At 37.9% G+C, this 15663-nt stretch overlaps 1 protein-coding gene across 1 annotated transcript in view; it reads left to right on the top strand.

Annotated features, from left to right (window-relative positions):
- The first annotated feature begins 5079 nt into the window (after window positions 1-5079).
- Window positions 5080-15663, top strand: part of LOC126821191 (GATA zinc finger domain-containing protein 1) — a 29822-nt gene continuing 19238 nt past the window's right edge. Inside the window, exon 1 of the mRNA XM_050549601.2 lies at window positions 5080-5524. Within this exon, the coding sequence (XP_050405558.1) occupies window positions 5207-5524 (318 nt within the window). The 5' untranslated portion in view covers window positions 5080-5206. The remainder of the gene's footprint in view (window positions 5525-15663) is intronic.

Genomic DNA, 15663 nt, shown 5'->3' with positions numbered 1-15663 from the left:
ATGGTAGATTATTCCATAAAACAGGTGCTTGATAACTAAAAGAGCGCTGACCATAGGAGACTAGTTGAACAGTTTTGGGCTTTAAAAGTAGTTTATCTGATGTACGTAATGTTCGGCCAGGTGTATAAAGTTCTAAAAGATCTGAGAGGTAAACAGGAGCTAAATTATTTAAACATTTAAAAGTAAGTAATAAAATCTTAAAATCAATTCGATATTTAACAGGTAACCAGTGTAAATTATATAAAACAGGAGTTATGTGGTCACATTTCTTAGTTAAAGTGACAAGTCTAGCCGCAGTATTCTGTACTTTTTGTAATTTATCTATAAGCTTTAAAGGTAAACCAACTAAAAGTGAATTAAAGTTATCTAATCGAGAAGTGACCAGAGAATTAACAAGTGACTTAGTGGCCTCTACAGTTACAAATTTACGTATTTTACCTATATTTCTAATATTAAAATAGCACAATTTACAAATATTATTTACTTGAGCTCCCATAAGCATAAAACTATCAAAGATAGCGTATGTTGAATTGATGTAAAGTAAGGCACACGTATAAAAAATTAAGCAGCATAATAAATCGAATCTCAAATATTAAGCACGCATAGACGATCAATCCGATCGTTGCAAAAATCGCCTTTCGGAATCAAAAGGACACGTTTTCTGGACTTTGACCGCCCTCTTCCAGTCCACGACAAGTTGTTTTGGTAGGTATTTTAATACAAAGTATTTTTGCATGTAGTTACTTTTATTTTAGCTCGTCTAAATAATAAGGGCTCCTACATGTAATAGATTCATAAGAAATTAATTAATGGTCTGCACCCAAGTTTTTCGAGTTATCTCCCGTATACAGTTCTCTTCTTTTTAAGACAGTTTGAGTCCTATTTTGTAAATATGGCAGACAAAATTACTAAATACTAAAATAGTCAGTTGGCAATCTTATAATTTAAGATTCCCAATTTTTAAAAAAAATATTGCAATGCCTTTCGGCATGAAACCATCGTGTAGTGCGTGTAAAACATCCAGCTCAGCAATCTGGAAAAAAAATCCTCAGGGTGAAGTACTATGTTTGTCCTGCAATGGGAAACAGAATGGCACAGGCGGGAAAGATGGAAATGGCAACGGAGCTAACCAAGGACCCAACGGTAACAATGGTTCATCAGGACGAAATAATGGTTCAGGTGGGACGGCTGTACGTAAAAGTTCAAGAATCAAACCTGCAAAACATAAATTTGCTGGTTCAAATAAGCCATTGTCAACTAAAGGAAAGGGTAGAAGAATCATTTTCAAAAAAACTGTAAGTACTGTACTTTACTACTAGTACACGTAGTAGGTAGGGCTGTGTCGATATATCGATACACCGATGTGTATCGATACATTCTGGCGATATTTATATCGATACGTAATATAGCTGTATCGTTGAAAACATTCTTCAGTTAACCCACGTTGCGCAAGAAGACGATCTCAGCATGGTTTGCCAATCGAGCGTCTGCCACGCTCCGTATAGGAGCTTTTACGGGTTTCCATTTTGACATCATTTTCGGTCATGCACAGACCCTGGCCTTATTCGTAGACTGAAACCCATAGGCCAGTGTGTGTTTTTTTGTGAAAATACCGTCGTACAGTAAGCTTCTTTTACGTAAAATGGAACTGAACGCAATTTCTATATACGTGTTAGGTTTACCGACCGATGCCAGAAAGCGAAACTTACAAAAACTTCGATATAGGAAAGATACGGCAAGTTTACCAGACCCATAATTGGCCGTTTGCAATTGAGGAAACAAGTGGATGACTGATTCGTGCTCATGACCCGAACTAGAATTAAGTCAAGTTTATTACGCATTTTACGGTCAAACAGATGTTATATTAATTACTGGACTATTAACACAAAAGATTTAAATGGTCTATCCTACGTGTATTTACATTCAACTGCCGACTGGACAGACAGTTCTTTGCGAGGTTGATATACATGTATCGTCTGCTATAGCACTGCATGCTACCCTACTCGACACAAAACACGGTACTATGTTGGTCTTTGAGGCTGTCGATGTGAAAATAATTCCAGCTAATAATACTATAAATAGTATGCAATATGCAAATAAGATTGTTTATGCGTACTGTTAGCCAATAGCTATTGTAAATTTCCCCGCGTTTAGACGGCTCTAACCAATGATAAAATAGTTGTTTGGTGCACGGGTTAAAACCTCAGCCATTTTTATAAATTTCCTCTTGATGGGATATGAATAACAGAAAGAATAAAACGACGATCAAGTTGAATCTGAGAGTATTTTTTAAAACCGTTTTTTTCAGTTAGTTCCACATAAATCGTCTTGGCTCAGCTTTTGGCACTCAGTGAAATTTTAATCCAATCAGTTTATCTTGCCGCAACCAAGAAAGAAGAACGATACATTTGTGTCCATTTTATCAATTTCTAATTCAGTATTTGGTTCAGAGAACTACTATTGAATAAAAATATGTAACTCACTGGACTCTGTGCATTCTATACAGCGTGACTATTATTTGTTCTCTTTTTTTTTTTTAGATGTGCTACGGTCGTGCTTAAATTTTAATATCGTCTTGAAATGAATAATTCTTTTGTGGAACCGCAGGTCACCATCTCTAACCCATTCTATTATTTACTCTTATGCTATTTCATGGCATTTTACAAGCAAACAGATGTTATTTATTAATTGTTTGCAGTAAAATTAAAACAAAACATATAAATCGGTTTCATACAGCAATGCATCTTTGTAATGCATTTGCGTACTGCAGTCAACTGGACCGTGTGTGAGCTTGACATAATCGTCTGCTACAACGCAGTATATTTTCAACAAAAATAATTTAGACACAATTTGAAATTGGTAATTTACAATAAAAGTGGCATTTAGGAATACTTTTTGTATAAAGAGAAAAAGAGGAAAAAACCCATTTTCCCTAGCATTTACAATGTTAAGACCCGCGTTGAAAAAGGCCAGGCTAAAAGTAGACGCGTAAAAGCTCCTATAAACTCCAGGTACCGGTAGATACATGTATATAAATAATAACTGAATCATACATTGATGGATTCACTGACCAGTTGTTAGGTAAATTTAAATCTTCATTGAATATAATCCCCTGATAGAACACTGAATACACAGAGAAACGGTCATTTAATAATATATTTTCCTGATAGAATTCCAAGGACATGTGACATATCGATTGGAATTAGGTCAATAAACCAGTTATAAAATAGCGCTTACCGTTATAATTTTTTTTTATATTTTATACACATTCTGACAAAGGCTTAATTTTAAAAATATTGTTTTTATTGAAGGCTATATCATAATCGTTAGGCATTTTTTATTTTAAAGCAATTTCAAGTATGGCTATCACGTGACAGTTGACGAATGAATAAAAACTTTTGCTAGTTATGTGATAGACAAATAAACTACAAATTGTGTTATGAAGAAATGCCATGGTGCCGTATCAGGTTATCTAGGCTACAGCATTTTCTGATACTGGCAATAGTTGAAAAATGCTAATATTTTAGATCATTAATACGAAATTCCAGTTACTTTGTTATATATTACTGGAAAGTATGTTTATTTGGCTGTTTGAAACTATCAATTATTTCCTGGCACATTCATGGTTACGCACAGTCGTCTAGATAGTTTCTTATGGTGTGCCAGCTTGATTTATTGATATCGTGCTGTGAATATCCGTTATTATTATTATTATTATTATTATTATTACAGCATATTTATAGTGCACCCTTTCATATAACATGTTCAGAGGCACTTTACAAAGTGACAATGTAAATCACACATAAACAACAAGATTATGGACATGTTAACGATTGTATACAGAGTCAGTTAAAAGCCTGATTAAATAAATGTGTTTTAAGTTGTTTTTTAAAAGAATACAGAGATGTACAACATTATTTCCTGGCACATTCATGGTTACGCACAGTCGTCTAGATAGTTTCTTATGGTGTGCCAGCTTGATTTATTGATATCGTGCTGTGAATATCCGTTATTATTATTATTATTATTATTACAGCATATTTATAGTGCACCCTTTCATATAACATGTTCAGAGGCACTTTACAAAGTGACAATGTAAATCACACATAAACAACAAGATTATGGACATGTTAACGGTTGTATACAGAGTCAGTTAAAAGCCTGATTAAATAAATGTGTTTTAAGTTGTTTTTTAAAAGAATACAGAGATGTACAACATCTTAAACTAAATGGTAGATTATTCCATAAAACAGGTGCTTGATAACTAAAAGAGCGCTGACCATAGGAGACTAGTTGAACAGTTTTGGGCTTTAAAAGTAGTTTATCTGATGTACGTAATGTTCGGCCAGGTGTATAAAGTTCTAAAAGATCTGAGAGGTAAACAGGAGCTAAATTATTTAAACATTTAAAAGTAAGTAATAAAATCTTAAAATCAATTCGATATTTAACAGGTAACCAGTGTAAATTATATAAAACAGGAGTTATGTGGTCACATTTCTTAGTTAAAGTGACAAGTCTAGCCGCAGTATTCTGTACTTTTTGTAATTTATCTATAAGCTTTAAAGGTAAACCAACTAAAAGTGAATTAAAGTTATCTAATCGAGAAGTGACCAGAGAATTAACAAGTGACTTAGTGGCCTCTACAGTTACAAATTTACGTATTTTACCTATATTTCTAATATTAAAATAGCACAATTTACAAATATTATTTACTTGAGCTCCCATAAGCATAAAACTATCAAAGATAGCGTATGTTGAATTGATGTAAAGTAAGGCACACGTATAAAAAATTAAGCAGCATAATAAATCGAATCTCAAATATTAAGCACGCATAGACGATCAATCCGATCGTTGCAAAAATCGCCTTTCGGAATCAAAAGGACACGTTTTCTGGACTTTGACCGCCCTCTTCCAGTCCACGACAAGTTGTTTTGGTAGGTATTTTAATACAAAGTATTTTTGCATGTAGTTACTTTTATTTTAGCTCGTCTAAATAATAAGGGCTCCTACATGTAATAGATTCATAAGAAATTAATTAATGGTCTGCACCCAAGTTTTTCGAGTTATCTCCCGTATACAGTTCTCTTCTTTTTAAGACAGTTTGAGTCCTATTTTGTAAATATGGCAGACAAAATTACTAAATACTAAAATAGTCAGTTGGCAATCTTATAATTTAAGATTCCCAATTTTTAAAAAAAATATTGCAATGCCTTTCGGCATGAAACCATCGTGTAGTGCGTGTAAAACATCCAGCTCAGCAATCTGGAAAAAAAATCCTCAGGGTGAAGTACTATGTTTGTCCTGCAATGGGAAACAGAATGGCACAGGCGGGAAAGATGGAAATGGCAACGGAGCTAACCAAGGACCCAACGGTAACAATGGTTCATCAGGACGAAATAATGGTTCAGGTGGGACGGCTGTACGTAAAAGTTCAAGAATCAAACCTGCAAAACATAAATTTGCTGGTTCAAATAAGCCATTGTCAACTAAAGGAAAGGGTAGAAGAATCATTTTCAAAAAAACTGTAAGTACTGTACTTTACTACTAGTACACGTAGTAGGTAGGGCTGTGTCGATATATCGATACACCGATGTGTATCGATACATTCTGGCGATATTTATATCGATACGTAATATAGCTGTATCGTTGAAAACATTCTTCAGTTAACCCACGTTGCGCAAGAAGACGATCTCAGCATGGTTTGCCAATCGAGCGTCTGCCACGCTCCGTATAGGAGCTTTTACGGGTTTCCATTTTGACGTCATTTTCGGTCATGCACAGACCCTGGCCTTATTCGTAGACTGAAACCCATAGGCCAGTGTGTGTTTTTTTGTGAAAATACCGTCGTACAGTAAGCTTCTTTTACGTAAAATGGAACTGAACGCAATTTCTATATACGTGTTAGGTTTACCGACCGATGCCAGAAAGCGAAACTTACAAAAACTTCGATATAGGAAAGATACGGCAAGTTTACCAGACCCATAATTGGCCGTTTGCAATTGAGGAAACAAGTGCATGACTGATTCGTGCTCATGACCCGAACTAGAATTAAGTCAAGTTTATTACGCATTTTACGGTCAAACAGATGTTATATTAATTACTGGACTATTAACACAAAAGATTTAAATGGTCTATCCTACGTGTATTTACATTCAACTGCCGACTGGACAGACAGTTCTTTGCGAGGTTGATATACATGTATCGTCTGCTATAGCACTGCATGCTACCCTACTCGACACAAAACACGGTACTATGTTGGTCTTTGAGGCTGTCGATGTGAAAATAATTCCAGCTAATAATACTATAAATAGTATGCAATATGCAAATAAGATTGTTTATGCGTACTGTTAGCCAATAGCTATTGTAAATTTCCCCGCGTTTAGACGGCTCTAACCAATGATAAAATAGTTGTTTGGTGCACGGGTTAAAACCTCAGCCATTTTTATAAATTTCCTCTTGATGGGATATGAATAACAGAAAGAATAAAACGACGATCAAGTTGAATCTGAGAGTATTTTTTAAAACCGTTTTTTTCAGTTAGTTCCACATAAATCGTCTTGGCTCAGCTTTTGGCACTCAGTGAAATTTTAATCCAATCAGTTTATCTTGCCGCAACCAAGAAAGAAGAACGATACATTTGTGTCCATTTTATCAATTTCTAATTCAGTATTTGGTTCAGAGAACTACTATTGAATAAAAATATGTAACTCACTGGACTCTGTGCATTCTATACAGCGTGACTATTATTTGTTCTCTTTTTTTTTTTTAGATGTGCTACGGTCGTGCTTAAATTTTAATATCGTCTTGAAATGAATAATTCTTTTGTGGAACCGCAGGTCACCATCTCTAACCCATTCTATTATTTACTCTTATGCTATTTCATGGCATTTTACAAGCAAACAGATGTTATTTATTAATTGTTTGCAGTAAAATTAAAACAAAACATATAAATCGGTTTCATACAGCAATGCATCTTTGTAATGCATTTGCGTACTGCAGTCAACTGGACCGTGTGTGAGCTTGACATAATCGTCTGCTACAACGCAGTATATTTTCAACAAAAATAATTTAGACACAATTTGAAATTGGTAATTTACAATAAAAGTGGCATTTAGGAATACTTTTTGTATAAAGAGAAAAAGAGGAAAAAACCCATTTTCCCTAGCATTTACAATGTTAAGACCCGCGTTGAAAAAGGCCAGGCTAAAAGTAGACGCGTAAAAGCTCCTATAAACTCCAGGTACCGGTAGATACATGTATATAAATAATAACTGAATCATACATTGATGGATTCACTGACCAGTTGTTAGGTAAATTTAAATCTTCATTGAATATAATCCCCTGATAGAACACTGAATACACAGAGAAACGGTCATTTAATAATATATTTTCCTGATAGAATTCCAAGGACATGTGACATATCGATTGGAATTAGGTCAATAAACCAGTTATAAAATAGCGCTTACCGTTATAATTTTTTTTTATATTTTATACACATTCTGACAAAGGCTTAATTTTAAAAATATTGTTTTTATTGAAGGCTATATCATAATCGTTAGGCATTTTTTATTTTAAAGCAATTTCAAGTATGGCTATCACGTGACAGTTGACGAATGAATAAAAACTTTTGCTAGTTATGTGATAGACAAATAAACTACAAATTGTGTTATGAAGAAATGCCATGGTGCCGTATCAGGTTATCTAGGCTACAGCATTTTCTGATACTGGCAATAGTTGAAAAATGCTAATATTTTAGATCATCGACTTATGAAACGCAACCGTTTCATCGAATAAACCAAGACAGTAATTTACATTCTGCACACAGAGATCCATCTACTTCATATTTCGAGAATAGATCTCTGCCCAAAATGTCCGCCATATCTAAAAATTAGTATACTCTTTTGTAATTACATGTAGGTTCTACTCCCTTTCACATCTGTCATACTAGGGGTGGGCAAATGGAGGTCCATTTTAGGCGACAAGTGTTTTCTAAGGCCATTTCAGCTGCTGAATCCGAAACAGATTACATTTTTGATATGTGACGTAATTTTAGGTTGGTTCAGTGCCTATTTCCAAATGGCCGCCAAAAATGGACTTTTTTCGTCATAATAGTAAGGACATATTGAAACCAGTCGTCTAATATGTGCTAATGTATGCTTTTATAGGTCGGGGATACCGAATGAGACGAACTTAGATACAAAGGAATAATGGTTATACTACAGTGGTATTTTTTGTAATTTGTTTTCAGAAAAATCTGCATTTTTGCAGAATAACGCCCATAATTTGTTCATATCTGTGATGTCGGGTTATTCTATCTCAGATACCATAGGAACTTAGAACAGCTTGCCAACTTCCCAACAGGGAAAGGCAACACCCTGGACATCAACAAATCTATTCCATCTTATGGCAACACTGACCATGACCTAGTCCTTCTAGACATGTACTCTACGGCTAAGTGACTAAAACCTATTCGCAGAAAGCTATACCTCTGGAAACGAGCAGACATACAAGGAATCAAAGAGGATCTCACTGACCTTACCGATTCAGTTATATAACATGGGAGAACCCCAAACCAAAAGGCAGAGAATCGAGACCATCGCCAAAAGAATCCCCTCCAAGATGACGACTTTTCGTTACACAAATCTCTGGATAAACACAGATATTAATAGAGCCACCAGACGGTAATAGAGGGCTTACAAGAAGGCACGCCTTACTAAGAAGAATCAAGACAAGGACCTTTACAAGAAGCTACAGAATTACCTTGAAACCACGATCAGCAGGGACTATAAGGAAGACTCCAAGAAATTTTGGACTTTCATCAAGAGTAAAGGCCAAGAAGCCACTGGAGTAGCACCACTCAAAAACAAGAGTGACGCCCAGTAAAAAGCCAACATACTGAATCCACAGTTTGAATCAGCTTTCACTGCAGTGTTCCCACCATGGCATCCATCAAACTTGATTGGAAAGGTTTACATACACTTGAAACTTCTGATGAATTTGAAGCTCTATTATGCAACTGGACCAAACACAGTCCCCTCCTTCATCATCAAAGCAGAAGCCAATATTCAAGAAGGGAGACATACATCAGCCAGGGAACTAAACGCCAGTGTCGCTTGCCCACATCACCAAACCTAAAGAATGGAGATGAGTACGTTACCAACGGCAATGAAAAGGCAGATCTACTTGCAAAAGCTTTCGCTGACGCAAGCAGGGACGAAAACCAATCACCAGAGTTCCTGAAGAGAAAGGAAATCTTTTACTCACAGCACCCTTCATTAGAAATTGAACCCAATGATGGGGCTAAACCAATCAATCTACCCTTCTCTGAGGAGGAGTTAAATAAGGCTCTTTCCCTCAAGAAGGATAGTGCGGCTGGTGAGGACAAAGTAAAGTACTCGATGCTCAAACATCTGCCTAGAAATGCCAAAAGAATACTACTAAACTTCTTCCAACACATCCTGGCTGGCTGGAGAGGTACTCAAAGAATGGCGGAAAGGCAACGTCATCCGTCTTCCAAAACCAGGTAAAGAGAGAACAAAGGCAGAGTCCTATCGACCAGTAAGCTTGACATCCACACTGTGCAAAACCTTGGAAACAATGGTTAACATACGACTACAGTTCTATCTGGAGAGCAACCGACTGATCGACGAACATCAAAGCGGGTTCAGGAAAGGGCGTTGAACAACGGACCACTTGGTGAGATTACAGCAAGTCATGTCGCAGGCACTCCTCTCTGGGAACCTGTTATGTGTCGTGTTCGTAGATTTAACTAAGGCTTTCGATTTAGTCTGGCTAGACGGGCTGCTCTTCAAGTTAGGACGTATTGATATAACGGGCATAATGTTTCGGTGGATCAAAAGCTTTCTGAGCGATAGAAGGATACAGGTGAATGTAGGCAGATTCCTGAGTGCCGGCAAACATTAGAAAATAGCACGCCTCAGGGGTCGGTTATCAGTCCCACTCTCTTCAATATCATGATCAACGACATACAGAAATCTTCCTACCTCGACGCCAAAACTGAGTTAGCTAAATTTGCTGTTGACAGTACCATATGGAGGAAAGGGAGGAACTTCTGTGAACTACAAAAGAACATGCAGAAGGCCTTAGACAAATTCATGGCATGGGCAAACGATTGGGGATTCAAAGTCTCGGAGAAGAAAACAGTCAGCATGCTTGTAAGCAGGGATAGAGGGATAAACAGAATGACTCTGTGTATGAACGGGAAAACCATCGAGTTTAAAGACCAAACCAAGTTCCTTGGTGTAATCTTTGACCGAAGGCTGACCTGGAAACCGCACATCGACGAGACTGTAGATATTTGCACCAAAATCCTAAACTTAATGAGGAAAATAACGGGCAGCACATGGGGTGCCAATAGAGTTACATTAATGATGGTGTATCGTGCTCTAATACGCTCTGTATTAGACTACGGCTCTTTGGCCTTCATGAACTGTGCGCCAAAACTCTTAAGTAAGCTTGACACCATCCAATACAAAGCTCTGTGTATTGCGACCGGCGTAGGGCTTGGGACTAGGAGAGAGGCATTACTACAGGAAGCCGGGGAGTTGCCCCTATCCCTAAGAAGAAAAGAACTAGCGACAAGGTATTGGGCCAAGATCTCGCAACTGGCCGAAAGATCCCCTACTTTTGTCAGTCTACAAAAGACAAGACATGTAAGAGATCCTAGAAAGAAAAGCTTCGGCCAGGGTATCAGGGAAACAGTCAAGGAACTGCAACTGGGGGAGCTCGTGATAAATGAACACGACCCCCCCCCCCCCAGCGATCGCCCCTTGGACGCTCCCTATACCGCCGGTTAATCTAGATCTACTATAGAAAATTGACAAGAAAAACAACCCCACTGCTGCACGTGCTTTCTCTCTAGAACACCTGGAAGACAACTGGCCGTCTGATGACTGAGACCATGTGTACACGGATGGCTCACGCAATCCTGAAAGGGGCACCAGCTCGTTTGGAATATACCTGCCAAACGGGAAACAGGGAATAAGCAGGAAACTGCCCAAAAACTGTTCGGTGTACACTGCAGAGCTTGTGGCCATTCGTGACGCTATATCATGGATTTCCCATCAAAAGACTAGTAAGTTCGTCATTCTAAGCGACTCTCTGAGCAGTCTGATTTCAATCCAAAATGACAACTCGGACTCAAGACCAGAAGTCATTTTGGAAATCAGGCAGCTGTACCAGAGGGTTATAGAGAAGGGAAGCAAAGTAGAACTCGTGTGGATTCCATCACATGTCAACATAAGAGGAAACGAGGAGGCAGATCGACTCGCCAATGAAGGTCTCAAGGACACAGCACCACTCCGCACCATTGACTACAGCACCACGGAAATCTACAGTATGGTCAAAAGACAGGTCAATTCAATCTGGGAATTAAATCTCGTTGAACTTGACACATACAGATTCCGGCTGGATGACAAGATCTACACAAAGACAACACTCAATCACCCTAGAAGAGATATTTGTAGACTTATATCGAAGCTAAGGGTGAAAGAGCGGCTGCGAGACTACAAACACCAAGTCATCATCTGTGAGTGCGGAGAAGAATGTACCACCAACCATGTCCTGGTAGACTGCGAGGTATACGAGGAGGAGAGAAGGGAACTAGTGAGAACAATGGAGACCAACAACATACCATTCAACACTAAGAACCTACTCTTCCCGAGACCAGATCTGAAACTGCAAATCTTCGAACAAATCCACGCCCTAATGGACACAGTTGGACTAAGTAGAATAGTGAAGTAAGAGGGGGTCACGGTTAGACGGGCCCGGCATCTAAACACTAAACTACATAGGGGATTTATACCAAACTGGCAGGATAGTGGAGTAAGGGGGAGTCACGATCAGACGGACTCGGCATCTAAACACTATTCCACCAAAAACAGACACCAAACCTACAGAATGGGATAGTGGAGTAAGGGGAGGTCATGATAAGACGGGCCTGGCACCTAAACACAAACCCCACAAAGATGACATCTACCAAACTAGCAGGATAGTGGAGTAAGGGGGAGTTACGGTCAGACGAACTCGGCACCTAAACACTATTCCGCAAATAAAACTGATACCAAACCCAGAGAGTGGGATAGTAGAGTAAGGGGAGGCCACGATAAGAAGGGCCTCCACCTAAACACTAAAACGATGACATCTACCAATCCAGAAGCAGACGTAATCATCTACCAAACGATATGTTTTATATTAAATAAAGGGAAGAACTTCCCACTAAACCAAATCCATGGCCTAAGGCCAAATGGAAAGATTGCAAAATCATATTCTAAAAAACAGGAATCAGCTTCGGCTCTCCTATGTCTTGTCTGCGATATCACTTATGTGGAAGCAGACGTTAAACACCAAGAACGAACGAAGCCCACATCTTCTGCAAGATACTGGAGCATATATTGCATAACAGTATAATGCAGCACTTCGACAAGAACAGCATCTTGTGTGATAGTCAGTATGGTTTCAGGAAGCGTCGCTCCTATAAGACACAACTGATCTCTACTATACAGGAAATAGGCTCACACGTAGCCAAGGGAAAACAATTGCACGTCATACTCCTCACCTCGCCAAAGCGTTTGACAAGTGCCCCATGAAAAGCTCCTTCATAAGCGTGAACATTACAGAGTACATGTAAGAGGTAACTCACTGAAGTGGACCAGATCCTTCCTCAGCAAAAGTCCTACTCGGCAGAGCAACATCTGACATGGCTCAGGTTACACCAGAGTTCCACGGTGCACTGTGCTTGTATTGGTCCATAGCCTTCATCAACGATCTTCCAGAACCCATAAAGTCGTCCCATTTCAAGCTTATTGTTGATGACAGTCTCTGGTAGTGGGAAACCAGACAGCCTCCGACCTTCTCCAGAAAGATCTCACGGCATTAGAGACATAGGAAAATACAGGGCAGATGTCCTTTAATCTATCCAAATGTACAGTCATCCGCAGGAGGATACTATTCAGCACGGATTAGTCGATATACCTCACCAGAAATATTTACGAAACGGCGACTCTCGCACCCGAAACCAACACAGATTCTACCAGGACAGAGTATAAAACTTTCATTGAACTATTTATGGTCTGGGAAGATCCTAGTTCAGTATCAGTACAAATAAATCTGAAATAGAATAACCCGACATCACAGATATGAACAAATTATGGACAATTATCTGAACAAAAATGCAGATTTTTCTGAAAACAAACGACAAAAAGCACGATTGCTGTATAACCATTATTCCTTTGTATCTAAGTTCGTCTTATTTGGTATCCCCGACCTATAAAAACATACATTTGAACATATTAGAGGACTAGTTTTAATATTTCCTTATTTTACGATGAAAAAGGTCCATTTTTGGTGGCCATTTTGAAAATGGCTACTGAACCAACCTAAAAAGAAGTCACATGCCAAAAATATCATAGGATTCAGATTCAGCAGCCAAAATGGCCTTAGAAAACACTTGTCACGTGGGATATCGATTAATGTTGATGTCATTTCCCACCCCTAGTCATACACGCAAACTAAATAAACTTTTTCAATTGTATTAATAAAGATACATTCCCGCGTACAAACTGGGCGATTTAATGGTATATATGGACTAAAAACAAATTCAAACTAATTAATTTGTCATAATTTTGCTTCAAATTCTCCTCAAACATTGTAATTGCGAAGGAATGCCCTGCTATAAAAATTCAATCAAACCAGGTCATGTTTACGTCATTGCATACATAAGACGAGGGATTTGGCGCAATGGTTAGAGAGTAGGATTTGTGACCGAATGGTTGCAGGTTCGAGACCCGAATTGTGTGCCGAGTTCTTGTGTCCTTGAATAAGACACTTTATCCCTGTATTCCAGTCTACCTACCTGTAAATGGGTACCAGTAGGATGGTGTATGTATTATACAAAAAACTGTTGCGCTCCTTGAAGCAGCATATGTTGGGGCTCTTTCTAAGAATTCAGGGGTAAAGGGAGGTAATCAGGCTTTACCTGTATCCTAGAGACCGGGATAATAATTGTGTAGCGCTTTGAGCATAAACTTGGTTTATGGATATAGCGCATTATAAATATACTCATTATTATTTAATCGTTTACTATTTATTACAAATATCGAATCCTAATTAAATTCTCAGATTATCAACTTACCGCGTCCTTTTCCGTCATTTTTATCTCAGAAAGTGTTGTACGTCTAACTCTTCATAAAGTTTATCAACTTGTACATCAAGCGCTCAATGTTCTCGTGTGACCTTTGACATCACGCGTGCAGAAATTTCTAATCATTGGGCTGTCGATTAGGGGAACCTTTACATTTTTGTCCTGTATGCGCTCCATGAGTGTTTTTCGGGGAATCCAGTATTTTTCTAGTAAGATTGGATATCTCTACTTTCCATATATACCAAAATTGCCATACTTTAATTGGAGATAACCACCCGATAAATACTTTTCTGGGAACCCATCTTTAAATGGAAGCAGAATAAATCCTTAAAAAAAATCTCGAAGTTTACTTTGTGTTTTCGACTAAAATCGTCGATTTAGGACTTAAAATGTTGGTCATCTAACTGTAGACAGACAACCTAAGTTTAGTTTGAGTAATTTATTCTGGAATATTATGGACGTGAACTTAAAGATGGTACGTGAATTAAATATGGAAAATTTTCAAAAGGTGTACCTGTCGTTTTTTTGTTTTTTTTGTGGTAATCACATACGGTACATTAAAATGCGATATTTTCCATAACAAATTACCAAGAATTATTTTTATTGAAGTCTAGTTATATTAAAGAGAATGGAGCTTATAATTAACCCATATCCTACGGGACCTCAATTGACCCAATTCTGGCCGGTTCGTTTCAAAATGGATTAAGAACCCTGATGCTTACCCATCTCGAAACAGAATGTAGTTTGAGATTGTTTTGGGCATAATTCTTGATGTCACCATGTCGCGATACGTATCGCGTATCGGTTTGCCGTATCGTCAATATGTATCGTATCGAAAATGAACAGTATCGACACAGCCCTAGTAGTAGGCTACATGTACCTATTGTTTACACGGGGGCCATGCAAGTCGTCCACAAGCAAAGTCGTCCACAGTGAAGTCGTCCACACCAGTTGGTGGAGTCGTCTACAGTCAAGGCATTGGTGATGTCGTCCACAACTAAGAATATGACTCGTACACAATTTAATTGTATGGAAGAAATAGCTAGTTTTGTTATTTGATTTCAGATCGAATCACTGATTTTTTGTAATAAAGTTATTTGTATTGTTTGATTATTGTATGATCATTGTTTTGATGTTAGATCGGCATTATGATTTTAGTCTGTTTTGTTATTTTGTGCTTCACCGATGTTTTTGCAATGAAGTATAATAGTATTGTTTGTTAATTGGCATTATGATTTTAGCATTTTTATACGCCCACATTGAAATGTGGACTTATATTGCCGTCGCCCCCATCCGTCCGTCCATCGTCCACAATTTCTTGTGAACGCTCTAACGCCGAAAGTTATCATCCAATTGTTTTAAAATTGATATATGTTGTTTCCATTAGTGAAATGAAGAAGCCTATTTAATTTCAATAATTTACGTCTAGAGTTATGGCCCTTGTTTCACTTTGTTGAACCATGTGAACGCTCTAATGCCAAAAGTTAACATACGATGTTTGT

This window comes from Patella vulgata, chromosome 5, assembly GCF_932274485.2.
Source record: "Patella vulgata chromosome 5, xgPatVulg1.2, whole genome shotgun sequence".
In the NCBI taxonomy this organism is placed as follows: domain Eukaryota; kingdom Metazoa; phylum Mollusca; class Gastropoda; family Patellidae; genus Patella; species Patella vulgata.
Note: the sequence above shows the minus strand (reverse complement) of the source record. Positions and strands in the feature narration are given on the sequence as shown.